Here is a 21269-nt window from a genome sequence, read left to right as displayed (position 1 = left end):
TTTATCATAACTCAGCCAATCATGTATTGGCCAAAATGCCTATCCTTGCACTGTGGCCTCATTGTCTTAATTGTTTTGCTTTATCATAAGTCTTGATATCTGGCAGTAACAGTTTTACCTCTTTAATCTCTTTTTCAATAGAGTCTTGTCTATTCTAATTTCTTTGCAATTATGTAAATTTTAGAATTAGCTTATCAAGTTACATAATCACACACTTATGTGCCTGTGCAAAGCCATTAAGAGTGTGATGCAGTTGAATTATTTGATCAGTTTGAAGAAAATAGTCATCTTTTTTTCAGCCATGAACATAATATATCTTTGCATTCATTTCAGTGATCTTTGATTTTCTTTAATAATTATCTCTTTTTATTTTTATTTTATTTTGAGACAGGGTCTTGCCCTGTCACACAGGCTGGAGTATACAAACACAGCTCACTGCAGCCTCAACCTCCTGGGCTTAAGTGATCTTCCCGCCTCAGCCTCGCAAGTAACTAGGACTATAGACATACACCACCACACCTGGCTAATTTTTAATTTTTGTAGAGAGTTGGTCTCACCATGTCGCTCAAGCTAATCTCAACCTCCTGGGCTCAAAAAAGCGATCCTCCCAACTCAGCCTATCAAAGTGCTGGGATTACAGGTGTGATCCATGCACTTGGCCTGTTTTAGTTTTCACTGTAGAGGTCTTACACATTTTTATTTGATTCATTCTGATGCTTTTGATATTTTTCATGCTGTTATAAATAGCATCTATGTTTAAATTCTTATTTTTAGACATTTGTTGTTAATGTAGAGAGATGCAACTGATTTCTGTACATTGGCGTTCTATCCAGCATTCTTGCTATATTCTCTTATTAAACCCAATATTTTTCTGGGTTTTATACATATATAATCATGTTGTCTTCAAATAGTGATGGCTTATATTTTTCCCATCGCAATCCTTATGCTTTTTATTTCTTTTTCCTAGTTTCCTGCACAGGTCCGGACCTCTAGTATAATAATGAATAGAAATGCAGGCAAAATAAAAGCTTTCTACATTGTGCCATTAAGTATGATGCTTATTGTTGGTCTCAGTGCATGTAATTCACCAGATTAAGGAAGATTCATCTTAGTTTGTGAAGATATTTTCTTTACTATGAATAGATATTACATTTTACCAAATGGTTTTTCTGTGTCTATTATATTGATCACATTATTTTCCTATTTAATGTTTGATGTTGAATTACATTGATTGATTTTCAAATGTTGACTCAATTTTGGATTCCTAGAATAAATTCAACTTTATCATGAAAATGTTAACATTTTAACATAGACTGAGAAGCTGTAGAGTGTGCAGGGTAAGGAACTGGCCCTAAGAGTAAGACTTTCTTTGTTCTAATTTCACTTTGCCACTTTTGGCTACTCAACTTCGCTGTGCCTTAGTTTTATCATATGTAAAGTGCAGATTAAAATCTTATTATTTTTTTAAGCCTTATTGCTTATCTGATAGGGTTTTAAGGAAGATTAAATGGGATAATATACAAAACACTTAGGACAGTACCTAGAACATAGTCGCTGTTATTATATGGCAAAATTCTAAATACAAACTTTTATTTGAAATAATAACTAGAAAAGGAGGTAAGTTCTCTTTTTATCTAATTAAAGGCGTCCAAGAATTTCTTATATTCTTTCCAAAATTTATATCTCCTTTGTTGCCCAGAATAGATATTTGTAATACTGCAATGATTTTCTGAAAACAAACAAATGAATTATAATTTAAATTATTATACTTAGAACATTGTATTTATTAAATAAATATTTCTTTCTAATTATTTTTCATTGTAAAATAGAAATATTTTGACCAATACCTTTATTTACTTATTTATATATTTGACTAGTAACTACTAAGTGCCTCTTGAAAAAGCTAGTTAATAAATTAATACTTTTTCCTGCTATGCCAAGCTATTTATTTATTTATTTTAAACATTTATTTTTATTTTTTGAATCTTAGATTATCAAACTGGATTATAACTTGAATGGTGTAATTTTTCCTGACCCTTCAGGAGACTCATATACAATGATAGCAACTTTTTCTATGTTGCTTTTGGATGGTCTCATCTACTTGCTATTGGCATTATACTTTGACAAAATTTTACCCTGTAAGTAATAGTGAGTTTTTCTCTGACCTCCACAGTTATTAATTACATTGAATATATATTTTTAAGATTATATAGACTTTTAAAATGAATATTAAATATTTCCCATTTCAAACTAATAAGTTCATTATTTCTACTTCATAGTTCTAATGGTCTAATGAAATTTTTATGTAAAAACAATTTTTCTTATGACTTTACTATAGCAATATATTATAATTATATGACAACAATAATTACAATACATCTTGTAATTGTGTGGTAATTAAATAATATTAGGTTTTCATGGATCCCTGAAAGTGTTTTGAAAGGGTCATATTAGGATTTATGTCAAAACAAGATAAAAGAAATTAGTTCTTATGGTGGTTTGGCTGGCAGGAGGCCATTATACTGTGGAAGAGCTTTCTCATGAATATTTGTTCAGCATCATTCTCAAAATGTTTTATATATTGTTCATATTTACAGAAGTATATTGATTGCCCAGTTAAATTATCTTGCAAACAACCAAAAATGTCACGTAAGCCCAGAATTTTTTCACACATTCTAGAATCAGAAAGCTTTTTTTCTGGCACAATCTTCTTGTTTATCCTCTTATTTTATATGTTCCTTCCACTATTTAAGGTTGTCTTATAGGTTTTCTATGTATTTACTTGTATATATTCCTGTCTTTCTGTGACTTCTGGTTGATATGTGAAGGCCCTTAATAATAAATTCAACTTTGTTTTTTAAACTGGAAAAATATATTTAAAATATCACTATAAATTTATTCTAAACAAATGCAGTTTCTCCATGTATTCATGCCTAAGCAGGAATATATAGATTTCAATATTATGTTCAATTATGTTGCTGTGGTCAAATTATTTAAGTTCACAAACATGTCTACAATTATTTTTATGCACTGTATTAAGGCTTTGTGTCTTCCCAAATATTTGGTTTCATTCATTCTCCTAAATACCTTTTAGATCACATTTTTAAAAAATTTAATAAATATGTTTATTGGGTGATACAAATCTGTTTTTCATGAGCCTATTATTAAGGATAATGCAACACATTGTTAAGACTGGAAAAAAAGGAGATATAATGATTTCCTTGTTGGGTGTCCTTTTCTACAGATGTAGACAACAGAGGCTCTAAAATCTGTACTAATGTCTTGATCAGGGAAAAGCTGGAGTCCAACTCAGCTGGTCATACACCTAATATTTTGTTCGAACCTCACTTTCCTATTGACTTTCTTTTTTTTGATCACATTCTATTTATACTTTGTTGAAAGCTGTATTATATTGTTTAATTTTGCAATATGTTATTTCCTTTGAATTCTCATTGTTTACTTCATCATCAAGTTTTCTTCTTAATAATAAATAGAGTTTTAGAAGAAAAAATGTCTCTATGATGCTTAAAACTTCAAGGCATTCTGCATTGTTGTTAGCAAGGCTTCTTTGTGCATTGTTTTACTATTACTGATCATATTTTGTTGCCTCTTGGTTAATTAGATGGAGATGAGCGCCATTATTCTCCTTTATTTTTCTTGAATTCATCATCTTGTTTCCAACACCAAAGGACTAATGCTAAGGTTATTGAGAAAGAAATCGATGCTGAGCATCCCTCTGATGATTATTTTGAACCAGTAGCTCCTGAATTCCAAGGAAAAGAAGCCATCAGGTAATCACACTTATAAGTAATACTAATGCATGAGCACAAGGCTAAAGAATTATTATTATTTTTAATTTTATTATTATTATACTTTAAGTTTTAGGGTGCATGTGCACAACGTGCAGGTTTGTTACATATGTATACATGTGCCATGTTGGTGTGCTGCACCCATTAACTCGTCATTTAGCATTAGGTATATCTCCTAATGCTATCCCTCCCCCCTCCCCCTCCCCCAGAACAGTCCCCGGTGTGTGATGTTCCCCTTCCTGTGTCCATGTGTTCTCATTGTTCAATTCCCACCTATGAGTGAGAACATAAGGCTAAAGAATTATTAACCAAGAGCATCAGGGTGAGCTTGAGGCAAAATATTGAAGGAGAAGATATTTGTTTTTGTCAATGTCACTTTGAACGGCTCCATTTCCATCACCACCAATTTCTTCTGTTACTTGAAAGGAAAATCCTCCTTGTTTATCAGCTCTGTATCATATTATCCAGCCACACTTCATCTTGTCCCCCTTTCTGCCTCTTTCTCTTGTGCCCACCTCTCTTTTATACTTGCTCCTTTCATTCTGTGAACCCCTCTCTCCATGGTTTCATCTGGCTTTATATGATAAGTTGGAAGAAGTAAGAAATTCTGAATCAGAAATTCTTAGATCCTAATACTCTCCTCTCTCATTTGATGTGTAATCTTGGAAAAATGAGTAAATTTTATGAGTCTCAGTGTCTTCTATGAAACAAGATTAATATTGACTTTGTAGGGTTGTTATGAGATTTGGTATATCACAGAATTGCATGAGGAGCATTTAGAATATCTGTTTTTAGCCAGGGATTCTAACTCAGCAGTTTTGGGATTGAACCCAAGTATCGTGGATTTCAAAATAGCTTTGTAGATTTTTCTACAAAGTTTGGCACAAAGTTAACGGATCAGCGCTTTAAATAGCAATCGTTTATTTATTAACAGATGTTTACTTAGTGCTGACTGTGTACCTGACTTGCACATAATTCGCACAAAAAGCTTACGAGGTAGGTATCTTTATTTTCCCCATTTTGAGAATACAAAAAGTGAAGCAATGAAAGCTTAAGCCTTTTACCCAATATCACACAACTCGCAAGTGGGGAACTGGAATTGTAATCCAGATAGTCTGGCTCTACAGTCTATGCTCTTAACATACTATTGAGATGTCAGGAGGCAAAGAAAAATGAATAGAGAACCATATCTAGGAAGTGAAATATTTCCAAGACAAAGAGGCCTAACCCATATACCTAAGCTTCCTCCATCTAGTTCTTAACCAATTTTCCATTTAAGTTTTCTGAGAGGGGCAAAAGCGCTTCCTCTGCTCTAGCTAGGAGTACACCAGCTCTATAGAAAATTTCTATCCAAACAAGAAAGGCCAAGTGAGGAATAATTCCATAAAACTCAGTTCCAGTGTCATCAATCCTTCTTTACCAGTTGAGGGCACAAAATAATATTGTATTATATTATTATTCAAATTATAATAATTTTCAGATCCAATCTTCTAACAAAATCTTTTACTTACAAAGACCTCAAAATTTTCTTTGTTCTTCTACTGCTGCCTAGTGACCTAGGAAAGAAAGTAAAATGTCCTCCACCCCCACCTTCCCCCAACTTCTCCCTTCTTCTCCCACACCCCCACTGTGCCTCCAAACCTAGCCAATGTATACAGTGTTGACTGGGCACACCTGTCACTTGGTCTGGATTCTTAGCTCAGGTGGAGACCTGAGGCTACTGACAAACCAGGGAAAGAAAGTCATTTGATGCAAGGACTATTCACTAAAGCTTTTGGCTCCATTGTGGGGCACCTCACCCCAGATCCACACCAAAGCAAGAAAGTAGGCTTAGGCGGTCAATGTTGTAGCTCTTTAATGACAAGGTGGTACACACTCACTGACTGTTAAAGCAGGTCTGGGGCTGCAAGGCAGTCTAAAACTGCCTTTCAACCATCCAACAGTATATGCAGTTTCCAATCCACAAGTTTTATCTCTTCTTTCTTCACAGTGATCATTTCTTAGTGGCATCATTACTCTTCCCCACCTGTAGAGAATGTCAAATCTTTTTCAATCAATTCCAACGTGTGAATTCTATCTTGTATGAATATAAAAGGCACTAAGCCATTTATTTTTTTCTTCCTATGTGGTCTCTGCTTTATATAAAAATTGACTCTTCCCCTTTATATAGAAATGCTTTATATACAAAGGAACTCTTCCCCTAAGATACATAGAGCTTACAGGGTATGTAATCTTTAAGCTCTATGTATCAGGGGTATGGATGAAAGTTTGTAGAATTCTAACCAGAATCATGATTCTGGGTTTGTAAAAATATACATTTTTTATTCACAACTGGCTCTTCCTCATTCATAACTCCCAAGTCACATTTTCTCTGGGGGCAATTGTGTACACATATGTGCATTCCTGTAACAATAGACCATTCAGGCAATATTCCCAGAACACAGGTAGAATGTCTGCCCCAAATGTAAATGACTGATTTCATGTCTAAAATCCAGAAACAACAGCTCCTCCTAAATGGAATTTTCTTTATTAGAACAAAACATTAAAGTTTCACTTCAACAGGGATTCCATTTTACAAAGAAATGCTGAAATAAAATACCTGGTGAGACTCATCATCTTTTAACTTTGCTTCATTCATTCATTCAACAAACATATTGTTGCTGGGTTCTTTACTAATCTTTAGGGCAGCAAATATGAACAATAAACTGTCTTTCAAGGAGCACACAACACAGGGAACAAAATAAATAGGTACATGAAATTCAATCTGATAAATGTAGGGATAGAGATATTAACTACTGTTATTTAGTCAATAGAAGTGTTAACTACCCTAGTTTAGGGAAATCGAAGAAGAGAACGTCTATTTTTGTTTTAAAAAGTTAAAAATTACTGAAGAAATTTAGGCTTTTAAAGCTGACATATTCACCATCCGGGTTGAGCAGATATAAACATTATTGTCGTATTTGCTTTGTATTTTTAATGGATATATTATATGTTTATTTAAAGTCCCTTTTGATCTCTTTAAAATATTTTCTCCATCCTTCATCAGAATTTACCTTTATAATGGATTTGGTGTTATCACTTTCCATTCATATATTTACATATTGCACCATACACTTATAGCCCTAATCAATATGTGATATAGATATATGTGATATAGCTCTGTGTGTTTTTGATATAATCTATAAATGGTATCAGACTGTACTTAAGTTTCTACATATTGCTTCTACACTCAGCATTTTGCTTTTTGGGATGTATTCATAGTGATAACTATGGGCTAATGCATTGATTTTAATTTTTATATAAAAGTATTCTAAGATATGAATCTACCACTTTTATTTATCTTTTCTGACATTGAAAAATATTCTAGTTGTTTCTAATTTTTTGGTCTGACAAATGATGTTGCAATGAACATTCTAAGAATAAGACAGATAAAAAGGTGCGTTTGTGCATATGTACATATGTGTGTGTGAGTGCATGTGTATATGTATATGTGTATGACACACCCAGCAGAAAAGACAAAAAGCACTAAGCTTTGTGCAGGATATAAATGGTGGTTTGGTGATCCTGACACATAAAACATGAGGCCGAGGATGCCGAAAGATGTCACTGGACAGACCATGAGTGGCTGCTTCATGTGGTACAAAGTAGCCTTGACTTTCCCTCTGAGGCTGATGAGGAACGTTGAGGAGTAAATAAAATGGATTTTAAAATAAATCACCCTGTTTCCTGTGTGAAGCATGGATTCTAGGGGAATAAACTGAAAGTAGGGAAAGGAACTAGAGGCAGTGAACAAGAGAAGAATAGTTGAAGACTTAAAAGGGACCCAAGACTTGAACTATTTTACAGTTAAATTTTACAAAAATGATACCAGGTTGGATGGGTGATGAATCTGAGTGAGAATCAGGAAGAGAGGAGTTGAATGTCCATGCTGCCAAATAAGATCCTGCATGATGGGGAAATGGGTTTAGGTGACAATGCAGTGAAGTCTGTTCTGCATATGCAGTTTTAGAGCAGTTAATTCTCAAACCTGGCTTCACATTAGACTCGTTTGGAAGAACATTTAAAATATCCCAATCCTCAGCCTTCACTGCCAAGAAAAACTCATCACCCCAGATCAATTAATGTGAATCTTTTTTTCTGTGAACTCTGCAGAGAAGTAATTAATGTGAATATAATATGAATCTCAGATGTTGTTTGCAGGCATCAGTTCCCTTTGGAATTCTAATGTGTATTCACAATTAACAACCACTTATTAAGAGCGGTGTGTCTGTGTGTGTGTGTGTGTGAGAGAGAGAGAGACAGAGAGAGAGACTATCTATGCAGCAAACCATTAGATGTGTGAATCTAAAGATCAATGAAAAGGGTGGGGTCAACATTAGGTTGATGCTAAAACAAAAAATCCAACGAGAAAACTTCTGGAGAGAGTCTCAAATGAGAAGATCCATCATATACATGGAGAACCCTGTGGAATATCAAGCTGATGTGTCTGATGAAGGAAGAGGACTTTATTAGGAAACAAGAAGGAACATTTAGAAAAATAAGAAGCAAAGCAATTAAGTCACCATTAACAAAGAGAAAGTCACCAACAGTGACTCATAATCCAATATGTAAGAATGGAAAAGTATTTGTTGTATTTTATAATTAGGAGGTCACTAATGATTTCATTATGAAGTGGTTCACTGGAGTGGTGAGTTCAGAAATCAGAGTGCAATTGAAGAGGAATTAAAGGTCAGGAAGTGAAAATGGCAAGTTTACAATGGCAAGTTTATTTTGAGAATTTTGTACAATACAGGGAGGAGAGAAATTAAATTGTGTCCAAAGTAGAGGTGAGTTCAAAGAGGAACTATTAGAGAGAACACTATAAAAGATGCAGGTGACAGAGTGTCTGACTAAGAAACTAATAAGCAAGACTTGGAGACGATGCAGGATGCCAGTTCAAGACCCTAGGTAAATGAGCTGATCTTGAACAGGGGGAAGAACCAACTGTTCTAAAGCTAGAGGAAGAAAGTGAGGATAATTACACAGCATTCTACTTTTCTAGGCAAAATACTAGTAGTTGAATTGTAACTTGAGAGAGACTCCTCTATTTTCTACCTCAGGGGAAATGAGTAATCAAAAATAGGGTTTTTTCTTTCTGAATAGACTGTTTATGCCATCCCTTATTTCACATAAAGTGGTTGGCTGCAGTTATCACTATGACTAGGGCTATAAATGGCCCGTGCTATTTTCACTTCTGTGTTGGCTAAGTAAGCACCCTTTTTGTTATTTCAGAATCAGAAATGTTAAGAAGGAATATAAAGGAAAATCTGGAAAAGTGGAAGCATTGAAAGGTAAAGAAAAACATTGAAAAATATCATTCTTTCACTTATTTCTTTATTATAAAAAAGGGAAACATTTAATGTGAAAAAATTTGAAATATGTAGATAAGCAAAAGAAAAAAGAATATAAATAACCTAACGCTATCACTTGGACATTAATCATGATTAAGAATATGCTGTAAAATTCTTCCAGATATTTCATGAATCTATTAATTTATAAAAGTGGTATCATACAATGAAAGATGTAATTTCTCTTTGTTTTTAAAGATTAATCTGCTATGAACAATATTTTATATATTGTCACTGTGAGGAAAGAACATCTAGACTGAAATCTGATAAAGGTTTTATACTAGCCGGTGAATTTACATAGTTTATATGTACTGGTGAGGTTAACTAAAGCAAGATGAGTAAAACCATTGACTAGGAATTAAATTTCACAAGTCAATATCCTATAACAAACCTGTTATAATTTGAAATGAAAAAACACATTTTGATACAAAATATTCTAACATACAGTTTTCTATAACAGACATTTAAGCAAACATCAAAGTGAGTAGCTAGATTTCATGGAGGACTATTTACTTTTATTAAAAATAATTTTTAGGAGGGATAAAAGTGATTTTTATAAAAGACAGAAGCCTTAAAAGCTGAAAAAGAAGAGCCATGAACCTTCCAGAAGTGTAGAGTTCTCCGACCATTGTGTTTATATTGCGTGTATTTTCTAATAAATACAGCATCCTCTAATTCAGTCTTATTCATTGCTTTTAGATTAGGTCTTTGAGAATTTAATGTATTTGTATGAGCAATTTTATTCTCTCTCTAGGTTTCTCTCATCAAATACCATCTAGAGCTGTGATTTCTTTCTTTAATGTTAGCTCAGGAGATACTGAAATAATTTTAAATTGATTACTTAAAGTTTTGGAGCACATTTTGAACTACCTTTGTACTCATCAAGTCATGAACTTCTTTTTGTCTAAACAAAAAACTTCTTTAAGAATTTTGTTCATTTTAAAAATAGCAGCACCTTAAAAAATTAAAAGCATTGGACATCAACACATTAAAAATATGATTATGAATTCAAACCAAGTATAGCTGCTCTTTGGGAAATCAGGGAAGAAGTTGCATTCCCTTAGCCTCCTCTTCCTTCCTCATGGAGTTAGTTTCTGGAGCACATCTGCAACACCTTTGGGACACACTTTTGAAATCTTTTATCTATGGCCTACTTTTCAGAAGCTAAGTACCATTCCATTATATGGATACCACGACTAACTTATTAACACACCAATGTATGAGATTCAATTTGTTTCCAATTTTTAGTGTAATAAAAAATACTAGAATGAACAGCCTTGTTCAATCTTTGTAAATGTCATAAATTGTTTCTTGAATATAAATTTCTAGAAGCAGAATTATTCAAAGGAAGCATACTTTCAAGATTCTTGATTCATATTTCAAATTATTTCCCTCTAAAATCATAAAAAGTCATACTCCCACAAGCAATACATAATGAATAATAATGACAACGACAACAATAGCAATAAACACTTAGATTTCATTGAGGACTTGGTGTGTGCGGGAAACTATGCTAAGTGATTTACATGTACCATTTTACATTTAGGCCTGTGAAAGACATGTTAATATATCTCTCACTTTGCAGATGACAAAACTGAGGCTTCTATTTAATTTTTCCAGTTACTGTGGGTCAGTCCCAACAGCCAGTATCACTTCCCTCTTACCCTGGAAAACACCGTATACTTTGCATTTAAAAATTACAGGCCAGGCATGGTGGCTCACATCTGTAAATCCCGAAGTGGGTGTATTGCTTAAACTCAGGAGTTTGAAACCAGCCTGGGCAACATGGCAAAACCCTGTCTCTACTAAAAATACAAAAATTAGCCAAGTGTGGTGGCGTGGGCCAATAGTCTCAGCTACAGGAGGCTGACGTGGGAGAATTGCTTAAGCGTGGGAGATTGAGGCTGCAGTGAGCTGTGATTGCTCCACTGCACTCCAGTCTAGGTGGCAGAATGAGATCCTGTAACAACAACAAAAAAAATTACAAACATAAAATTTGTTAATGTATTCGTTTAGTTGTCCCAATATTATTTATTAAATAAACCATCTTTCTAATAAATTTGAAAGGTCATTTTATTAATCTTTAGTTTTATATTTTCTTTGGTCCATATTAGACTTCTGTTCTGTTCCATTGGTCGCTATATCCTGCACCAGTAACATATTATTTTAATTATTATAGTTCTGTCACATATTATTTTGGCAATTAGGAAAATATTGATCATTGTGTATTTTAAAGTATTGAAATGCTGAGAAATATGCCACTAAACTAAATAGCCTTGTTCTATGTTGGGACCAGGACTGTCTAATGCCTTTCTGTTTATACTGTTAATAATTTGTTAACAATTTGTTCTAAAAATAGGCTTGCTCTTTGACATATATGAAGGTCAAATCACGGCAATCCTGGGTCACAGTGGAGCTGGCAAATCTTCACTGCTAAATATTCTTAATGGATTGTCTGTTCCAACAGAAGGTGAGTAAAAAGAAATTTCTCAAAGGCAAGATGTCTTATAATAGAATGAGGTCAAGCATATGCCTCTCATTTTAAATTTTAAATTTGATGGCTTAAGAGAAATAATGTTTATCTAAAGTTGTTTCCAAGAGCTACATAATTTTGAATACACTTCATATTTCTGCAATTTTATAAAAATTATTATCTTTATTCCATTGTGTGATATTTCAGGGTAAATGTGCAGTTCTATAAGCATATGTTTGTAACAAGAATAATTAGTAGTTCACAAATTGTGTTCACATATATGCAGTTCTATAAGCATATATTTATGTCAAGAATAATTAGTAGTTCACAAATCATTTTAGACATTTGTGAACATATGCCAATATTTTCTTAAATGAGATCTATGAATATTAATAGAATGTATTATCTTGCCAATTTTATTTTTAACTTCTATTCTTAGGATCAGTTACCATCTATAATAAAAATCTCTCTGAAATGCAAGACTTGGAGGAAATCAGAAAGATAACTGGCATCTGTCCTCAATTCAATGTTCAATTTGACATACTCACCGTGAAGGAAAACCTCAGCCTGTTTGCTAAAATAAAAGGGATTCATCTAAAGGAAGTGGAACAAGAGGTAGGAGGGCATGCTTGGATTAACTGACCTGCCAACCACTTACCAAATTAAATCATGACCACAGAATTCTCTTCAATGATTTATTTGCCCTGTTATGAATAAAATTTAGGCAAAGAGGTCCCATAACAAATATCGACTGCTTTAATGAGTGGTTAAAATTGCATAATATGAATCATTTTGGATTTTATTTTTATTTTTTATTATACTTTAGGGTACATGTGCACAACGTGCAGGTTAGTTACATATGTATACATGTGCCATGTTGGTGTGATGCACCCAGTAACTCGTCATTTAACATTAGGTATATCTCCTAATGCTATCCCTCTCCCCTCCCCCCACCCCACAACAGGCCCCCATGTGTGATGTTCCCCTTCCTGTGTCCATGTGTTCTCATTGTTCAATTCCCACCTATGAGTGAGAACATGCGGTGTTTGGTTTTTTGTCCTTGCAATAGTTTGCTGAGAATGATGGTTTCCAGCTTCATCCATGTCCCTACAAAGGACATGAACTCATCATTTTTTATGGGCTGCGTAGTATTCCATGGTATATATGTGCCACATTTTCTTAATCCAGTCTATCATTGTTGGACATTTGGGTTGGTTTCAAGTGTTGCTATTGTGAATAGTGCCACAATAAACATACGTGTGCATGTGTCTTTATAGCAGCATGATTTATAATCCTTTGGGTATATAGCCAGTAATGGGATGGCTGGGTCAAATGGTATTTCTAGTTCTAGATCCCTGAGGAGTTGCCACACTGACTTCCACAATGGTTGAACTAGTTTACAGTCCCACCAACAGTGTCAAAGTGTTCCTATTTCTCCACATCCTCTCCAGCACCTGTTGTTTCCTGACTTTTTGATGATCGCCATACTAACTGGTGTGAGGTGGTATCTCATTGTGGTTTTGATTTGCATTTCTCTGATGGCCAGTGATGATGAGCATTTTTTCATGTGTCTTTTGGCTGCATAAATGTCTTCTTCATTTTGGATTTTAAAAGTTGTGTATTTTCTCATATAGGTACAACGAATATTATTGGAATTGGACATGCAAAACATTCAAGATAACCTTGCTAAACATTTAAGTGAAGGACAGAAAAGAAAGCTGACTTTTGGGATTACCATTTTAGGAGATCCTCAAGTAAGTGAGATTATGCATGGGGAAGGAAGCAGGTCGAATGTCTGCAAAATGTCAAGTTCTTTTACCACTAAAAGTGGTAGAGCTTTCATTGTAATGCATCAAGAGAGAACCTGCTATGTTTAACTATAAGTAGAAGTATATTGGAGAAAAATGGCTGGATGGTTATTATTTTATGGTATTTATTGTTTTTCATGCTATCTTCTGGATACAGTTAATGTGAAAGAGAGACATATTTTATATATCTTCATTCTCTGTAGATTTTGCTCTTAGATGAACCAACTACTGGATTGGATCCCTTTTCCAGAGATCAAGTGTGGAGCCTCCTGAGAGAGCGTAGAGCAGATCATGTGATCCTTTTCAGTACCCAGTCCATGGATGAGGCTGACATCCTGGCTGGTAATTGTTGGTTTTATCTCAGTGTTACCATGATGCAATTGGGGAATTTAGAAGCGAGGTCTATTCCCAGGGTAAGAGCCCTGCTCTCATTATGGTGATGTTCCTACATTCTATAGCAGTCAGGAGGACGACAGGAGTCTAGTTCCACTGTGGAATTCCTTTCTGGTTGTACATTTGCTAGGTAGTGACAACTAATGAAAAATTCTGATTACCTTTTTTTTTAGATCAGCTATCAATTAATTTAAACATTCAAATCTTTTTTTATATATATTTAATTGAAAAATAGACACTTATTCTTTAGCATCAGAGTATACAGTATACCATGTAATTTATGTGGTTTTTTTTTCAGAAAGTATTGGAAGGTGCAGATAGACTGGTGTTCATGAGCTTATTTTATTTTAAATTTAAGTTATTTGTATAAATTTAATGAGTACAAGTACTGTTTTGTTACATGGATATATTATGTAGTGGTGAAGTCCAGGCTTCTGGTGTATTCATCACCAAATAATATACATTGTACCCATTAAGTAATTTCTCATTCCCCATCCCCCTCTGACTCTCTCACCCTTCCGAGTCTTCAGTGTCTATTACTCCACACTGTGTGTCCATGTGTACCTATTTTTTAGCTCTCACTTATAAATGAGAACATGCAGTATTTGACTTTCTGTTTCTGTGTTGTTTCACTTATGATAATAGACTCCAGTTCCATCCATGTTGCTGCAAAAGACATGGTTTCATTCTCTTTTATGGCTGAATAATATCATGAGTTCATTTTAAATGCATCGATTTTAATATGTATTTCAAATGTTAAAATGCACACTAGATCTAGTTATACCCTGTTGAATACTTCTCCTTTGCACTTCTGAGCCTTGGCTCCTCATCTTTCTTTACTAGAGAAAGAAGAAATGACCCCCAATATCTTTTCTCCCTTGATTTCTTTCATTCAGATAGAAAAGTGATCATGTCCAATGGGAGACTGAAGTGTGCAGGTTCTTCTATCTTTTTGAAAAGAAGGTGGGGTCTTGGATATCACCTAAGGTAAAGACTTTGGGAATAGATTGGATTTATGTGTTTGCAATACTGGTATATGAAAAAGGTGGACAATTATGAAACAGAACTGGCCTCGTGCTTCATCTCTACCATACTGGATTGATCAGTGTTTCCTGAATACTTTTCATACTTTCCTTCCTCCTGTGTCTTTACAATGTTAATCATTGGCAACATTTCAACATGATAAACCAAGCCTGACTTTTCACAGCAAGACTACTTCATGTGCCACTTTTCTAGGTAGCTGTTCTGTGCAGCCTAAACCTCTACCTGCTTCCTACCCACATTTTCCTCAGCTGATCCATAGAATTCTGAAATATGTTTTCATTCTTTCATAGGGCAAAAAGGCAAATAATTTCAGAAGCCAGTATCAACAAGGAGAGAATCTAGGGGCAGAAAGTAATGATAACTGTGGCTAACAAAAAAGTGTATATATTAGTCTGTTCTCATGCTGCTAATGACATACCCGAGACTGGGTAATATATAAAGGAAAGAGATCTAATTGACTCACAGTTCGGCGTGGCTGAGTAGGCCTCAGGAAACTTAGAATCATGGCAGAAGGGAAAGCAAACACGCCCTTCTTCACATGGCGGCAGCAAGGACAGATGCAGACTGAAGGCAGGGAAAAGCCCCTTATAAAACCATCATATCTCATGAGAACTCACTATCATGAGAACAGCATGAGGGTAACTGCCTATGATTCAGTTACCTCCCACTGGGTCCCTCCTATGACATGTGGGAATTATGGGAACTACAATTCAAGATGACATTTGGGTGGGGACACAGCCAAACCATATTGGTGTATATCCAGGCTAAAATAATTGTTTAAAATAACCCTATGGCCAAACAAAGCATGCATGTGGGCCAGATTTTCTCTACTAGCTAATGATATGGTCTGGTATAATAATTATTTTCCCTAAGAAGTCTCTTCTTCCTAACATTCTCACCTTCCTACATTTATCTATAACTATACATATAAAACTCTATATAGTTCCATTTACATTATATATTTGTTTGTATATTTTATAATTGTTCTGAGCTTATACATTTTCCATATATAGATTATAAAATTTTCAAACTGATAGATTACTATCATGTTAGTATTTACTCATCTTTTTGTTCCATAAAGCCAAGTAAAGTTGTGCTCAACAGCTAGGTGTTCAATTAAAGCTCTTCTTTTGTGATAGTGGTGGAGAAAATGCAAATGACTTATCTTTTCTTTTAAATATTAGTTTACATAGGAATGAAATATGTAACCCAGAACAAATAACATCCTTCATTACTCATCACATCCCCGATGCTAAATTAAAAACAGAAAACAAAGAAAAGCTTGTATATACTTTGCCACTGGAAAGGACAAATACATTTCCAGGTAACTCAACTATGATTACAATGAAATGAAATATGGGAAAAAATGTTCACATTATTATTAAAATAATTTTCTTTGTCCAATGAATTTAGAATTTTTCTTAGTTTTGGCCACCTGAGAAGCAGAACTCAAGAGGAAGGATTGAGTGCCACTGATTTATTGGGTAGTTGCTTCGTGGAAGCACCAGCAGATAATGGGGACAGGAGAGAGGGAAGGGAAGGCAGCCAGGGAAGTCTGAATTCTGGAGCAGATTACTGTGGTAGGCAATTGAGGTGCAATGCCCACGTGAGGGAAATAAATGAAGTAAGTGGGCTCAGCGTTTTGTCACCAGAGGGGTGAGTAAGCTGGGGTTCTTACCCACTGTTCCCTATCCATTGTTGATTAAGGGATGCCTACGAGAGCATTAACTTTCTCATCCTTCTGGCTTACTCTGAACATGAGCTTAGAATACTTCCAAGTACAGAAAAAGGACCTCAGGTAGGTGTTTTTAATAAGCAGATTTACCGTGTACAGGTGAATGCAGAAGAGGTGTTGGTGGGGCATAAAGGTTTCTGCTACAGGTTTCTCTTTGTAAGGTAGCCCCCCATTATTCACAAGGAATAGATAGTTCCAAGATCTCCAGTTCATGTCTGAAACCGTGGGTAGAACCAAACCTAATTGCCATCGATCGGAAAACATTTCTGTTCATGTCTTCCACCTACACACTGAATGCCTTTTCCACCTTAACTAAGCACTTAACACGCATTGTGGCTGTAACTTTTGCAGTTTGAGGTGCAACAGCAAAAGTAGCATGAATTTCTTCTGCCTTCTTCACAATTTCACAGACAGAAGATTCATTCTTACGTTAGATCTTAGCATCAGCATAAGATTTTTTTTTTTCCTTGTTGAGAACTTTCACCTTTTCACTTACAGGAAGCACTTTATGGCTTTTCTTTGGCATATCCAAATTGCCAGCATCATTACTCTTGCACTTTGGGAACCTTATTAGGTAAAATAGGGGTGCCTTGAACTGCAATACCGTGACAGTTGCTCTGATATCCCAGAGGGCTACTAAGTGACAGGTGGGTATAGCACGGTTCTGCTGGACAGGGGATGATTCACGTCCTGAGCCTGAGCAAGATGGAGTGTGATGGCGAAGGATTTCATCACACTGCTTACAAGGGCACACAACTGAAAACTTATGAATTATTTCTGGAATTTTCCATTTTATGTTTTTAGACAGCAGTTGATGGTGGGTAATTGAAACTGTGGAAAATGAAACTGTAGATAAGGCAGGATTACTCTATTTTAATTGTGCATGTATATTTTGCAGAGAAAAACAACTTACATAGTCTACAAAAGTGTTCAACCCTCGGTTCCCTGCCAACTGGGTAGCAGCACCCATTCAGACTTTGTTTGATAAGCAATCCTAAAGATTACTAGCTCTTTGTGTAATGTTTTCTACGTGTTAGGCACTGTTCTAATGGTTTCATATATATTAACTCCTTTAGTTCTCACAACTGTTCTTTCTATGAGATGGGTGCTATAACTTGCCCTATCTTACAAATGAGGAAATATATTTCAGTCTCTTGATTTAAACAGCTTCCCTTTGGTTTAAACATTTAGTTTGTTAAAGGTATAACTCCCTATAGACCTACCTTAAATAAGCTCTTTTGCATAATTCGGTTTCATTAGGCAAATACTCAGGAATTCCCAGATTTTAGCTTCACTCCCCAATGTGGCAGCTCTCTATGTCCTTGTAGTAGCATAGAAGATGGTGTTCTTCTCAGATCAGTGGACTATGCCATGTTATTTTGTTCTTGGACTAAGGCCCTGTGAGGTGCAACTGGTCCATTTTCATTTTTGGTCAGAGATGGAGAATAAGGAATTATATGTTGGTACCACCACTGGAATATGTTACTTTGCCAGAGTCTCTAGTGTTGACCTCCTGGCCCATGGCAGCCTCTTTACACAGACCCAAGGCCTCTGCTGTCTAATGGCATGCTTATGTCCATTTCCGTACATGGGACTCCCAGGTCCATTGCTGCCATGTGCGGGTCATAGGGAAACACAGTGTTTGCTACAGTCTCATCCACCTCTTTCCTCTCAATAATGTCATTAGCCCATCCTCCCACCCAAACTAGAAAGTAGCATCTAAGAGTCTTCTAGAATCCTGCAGTCTCATGCAAGTATCTCCATAGAAGGGTTACCCAATAAATGTGTACTGGGAAACTATTATATAAATGGCACTGCTCCAGGAACTAGAAATACCACATTAAATAAGAGATATGTGTCTCTACTCTCATGGAGCCTACATCTAACTAGATAGGGAAAAGTAGACACACAAAATACACAAAATTTTTCAACAATTGTACACTAAAATAATAAACAAGGCCAGTGAGTTAGAGTGATGACTGGTGTCTGGCTGAGGTTTATATAGAGTGGTCACTGAAGGCCACAAGAAGAAAATGGTCAAGAGCACTCCAAGTCAAGGGGAAAGGAGAATGGCTGGAGGGCAATGAGTGAGGGAGCAGAATGGCAAATGGAGGTGGGTAAGGCTGTGTGGATAGATGGAGACAGGCTCTTTTGGAGCCTCAGAGGTTGTGTTATTGACTTTAAGTTTTATTTTAAATGCATTGAGAAAGCACTGAAAGACTTATACAGAGAGAAGACCCAGAATATAGGTAGAGATATACGTGGGTTTGTAGTGTGGAGGTGAGAAGATAATGGTCTTTCTGATTGTTCAGATTTCTGCAGAGAAATCTGCAGGAAGCTCATAAACTGAGAATGGAAGATGAAGTGAGGCAGTTTGAGGATGGAGGAAGAGGTCTTCCTTAGTCATTTCAGAGAAGGAGAGCATTCTCATGAAATTTTGCTTTTGACTACTGTGATACTCCAAGGACATAATTTTCTTAACAATATTATGTATTGTCTTTTAAATAAGTATTAATTTACTTGGTTTAGTTCTCAATGTGGTTTTCCAAAGTATCTATTCATATTTTTTTGCCTTAGATCTTTTCAGTGATCTGGATAAGTGTTCTGACCAGGGAGTGACAGGTTATGACATTTCCATGTCAACTCTAAATGAAGTCTTTATGAAACTGGAAGGACAGTCAACTATCGAACAAGGTAAAGCCATTTGTATAATTCACAGAAAACCAATTCCCAAATGATCATGTGTCAATTTAGTATTTATAATTTCTTATGGGTGATTCACACTAAGAAATGTGATTTCATTCCAAATTTGGCTCTGCTGTTTGAGATGGGCTGTCATTATTTCTTAGCGTCATTACTAAGACTGATCACAGATCCCTTCATGGCATCTACCAAGTTTCCTTTTGGAAACTATTTCCTATCCTCAGATGTTCCCTGCTTCTTAGATACCTTCAGGCTGTGAAAGGCTCTTAATTAGGGGAATGAGGTCTGAACAGATTTTTAAAAAATAAAAATTGCTGTAAGCTTGTTAATATACAAAATTCCACTAAAGTCTTAGTGGGGAGAATTCTCAGTATCCACTCTTGTGTATTTTAATGGGTGATAATAATCATTGTCATTATGGAGCTCCTCTTATGCCAGACACTTAGATTAATGTATGGCTATACATTGATATATATGCCTTCAACATTATCTTTCCTATAATAACCTTTCCAAGAAGTGTCATTGGCACTGGTTTACAAATGAGAAAATCAGACCTATGAGCAGTTAAGTGATTTTCCCCAATCACAGATGTAAGATACATGTACAGATATGGTAGTTCAGAGCTGATGATCTTTCCCCTATACTACTAAATGATTGATACCTTAGTAGTAGATATTTAGGTGTAATGATTGGCTATTTTTATGCAGAAGATTTTTAAAAAATCCCTCAGAGGAATGATACTCTTGGGAATTTCTTTGCTTTTCAAAGATTGGGCACAATGAGATCACCATTTTTGTGAATTATTCTTTTGGTATGAATTCAGCGTATTTTCTCACTGAGTATAGAATATGGACATCATAACATGTTTCTTATATTGTTTGCACTGTAACCACAAGCAATCTAAAATTTTGTTTTATTTAAAATTTTAATTTTTTATCACCATTGGCAATTATAAAACTTAACTATAGAAAGAAAATATAGATGGCAGTGGTGAAGTATAAACAATAAATATTGAAAAATGTCTAAATAATTCCTTTGAATTGGTTATAAAAATAAAAACAAATGTAAAACTTTTTTTTTTTTTTTTTTGAGATGGAGTCTTGCTCTGTCTCCTAGGCTGGAGTGCAGTGGCACAATCTCGGCTCACAGCAACCTCCCCCTCCCAGGTTCAAGCGATTCTCCTACCTCAGCCGCCTGAGGAGCTGGGATTACAGGCACCTGCCACCACGCCCAGCTAAGTTTTGTATTTTTAGTAGAGACAGGGTTTAGCCATGTTGGCCAGGTTGGTCTTGAAATCCTGACCTCAGGTGATCCACCCACCTTGGCCTCCCAGAGTACTGGGATTACAGGCATAAGCCACCATGCCTGGCCATGTAATACTATTTTTAATATTACTAAGGAAAATCTATGATGCCTCCAGGATGGCATTAATATTATAATATGTGTGTTTGTGTATGTGTGTGTTTATAGATTTCGAGCAAGTGGAGATGATAAGAGACTCAGAAAGCCTCAATGAAATGGAGCTGGCTCACTCTTCCTTCTCTGAAATGCAGACAGCTGTGAGTGACATGGGCCTCTGGAGAATGCAAGTCTTTGCCATGGCACGGCTCCGTTTCTTAAAGTTAAAACGTCAAACTAAAGTGTTATTGACCCTGTGAGTAGGAGAGTACTGTGGTTTTGTTAGATCATGAATTTCAAAAGAGGTTCAAACCAGAAGATAATTTAAAACTAGAACACAATATCTGACATTTCTGCCACGGGGTGGATAAATTCAGCATTTAATTTTTCTGACAGTGGGAATACCTGTATGTTCACACTCGATTAAGCTTATACGTGCAGGTGTGTTTTGTTTTCATGGTTTGATAACCTGGTGTTTATATAGTAATGCCTTCTGGTACTGTGTAGCATGCTAGGGTA

General features: G+C 35.4%; 1 protein-coding gene across 4 annotated transcripts in view; it reads left to right on the top strand.

Annotated features, from left to right (window-relative positions):
* The window catches only part of ABCA6 (ATP binding cassette subfamily A member 6), a 71646-nt gene that overhangs the window by 23317 nt on the left and 27060 nt on the right, over positions 1-21269 (top strand). For all 4 annotated transcript variants that reach the window (XM_016932840.4, XM_016932838.3, XM_016932839.4 and 1 more), the window contains exons 9-19: positions 1991-2138; positions 3623-3791; positions 9081-9139; positions 11556-11666; positions 12109-12284; positions 13304-13423; positions 13681-13819; positions 14767-14857; positions 16099-16238; positions 19227-19343; positions 20823-21006. In XM_016932840.4, the coding sequence (XP_016788329.3) occupies positions 1991-2138; positions 3623-3791; positions 9081-9139; positions 11556-11666; positions 12109-12284; positions 13304-13423; positions 13681-13819; positions 14767-14857; positions 16099-16238; positions 19227-19343; positions 20823-21006 (1454 nt within the window). The remainder of the gene's footprint in view (positions 1-1990; positions 2139-3622; positions 3792-9080; positions 9140-11555; positions 11667-12108; positions 12285-13303; positions 13424-13680; positions 13820-14766; positions 14858-16098; positions 16239-19226; positions 19344-20822; positions 21007-21269) is intronic.

This window comes from Pan troglodytes, chromosome 19 (assembly GCF_028858775.2).
Source record: "Pan troglodytes isolate AG18354 chromosome 19, NHGRI_mPanTro3-v2.0_pri, whole genome shotgun sequence".
Taxonomy (NCBI): domain Eukaryota; kingdom Metazoa; phylum Chordata; class Mammalia; order Primates; family Hominidae; genus Pan; species Pan troglodytes.
This window is presented reverse-complemented; position numbering and strand designations above follow the sequence as displayed.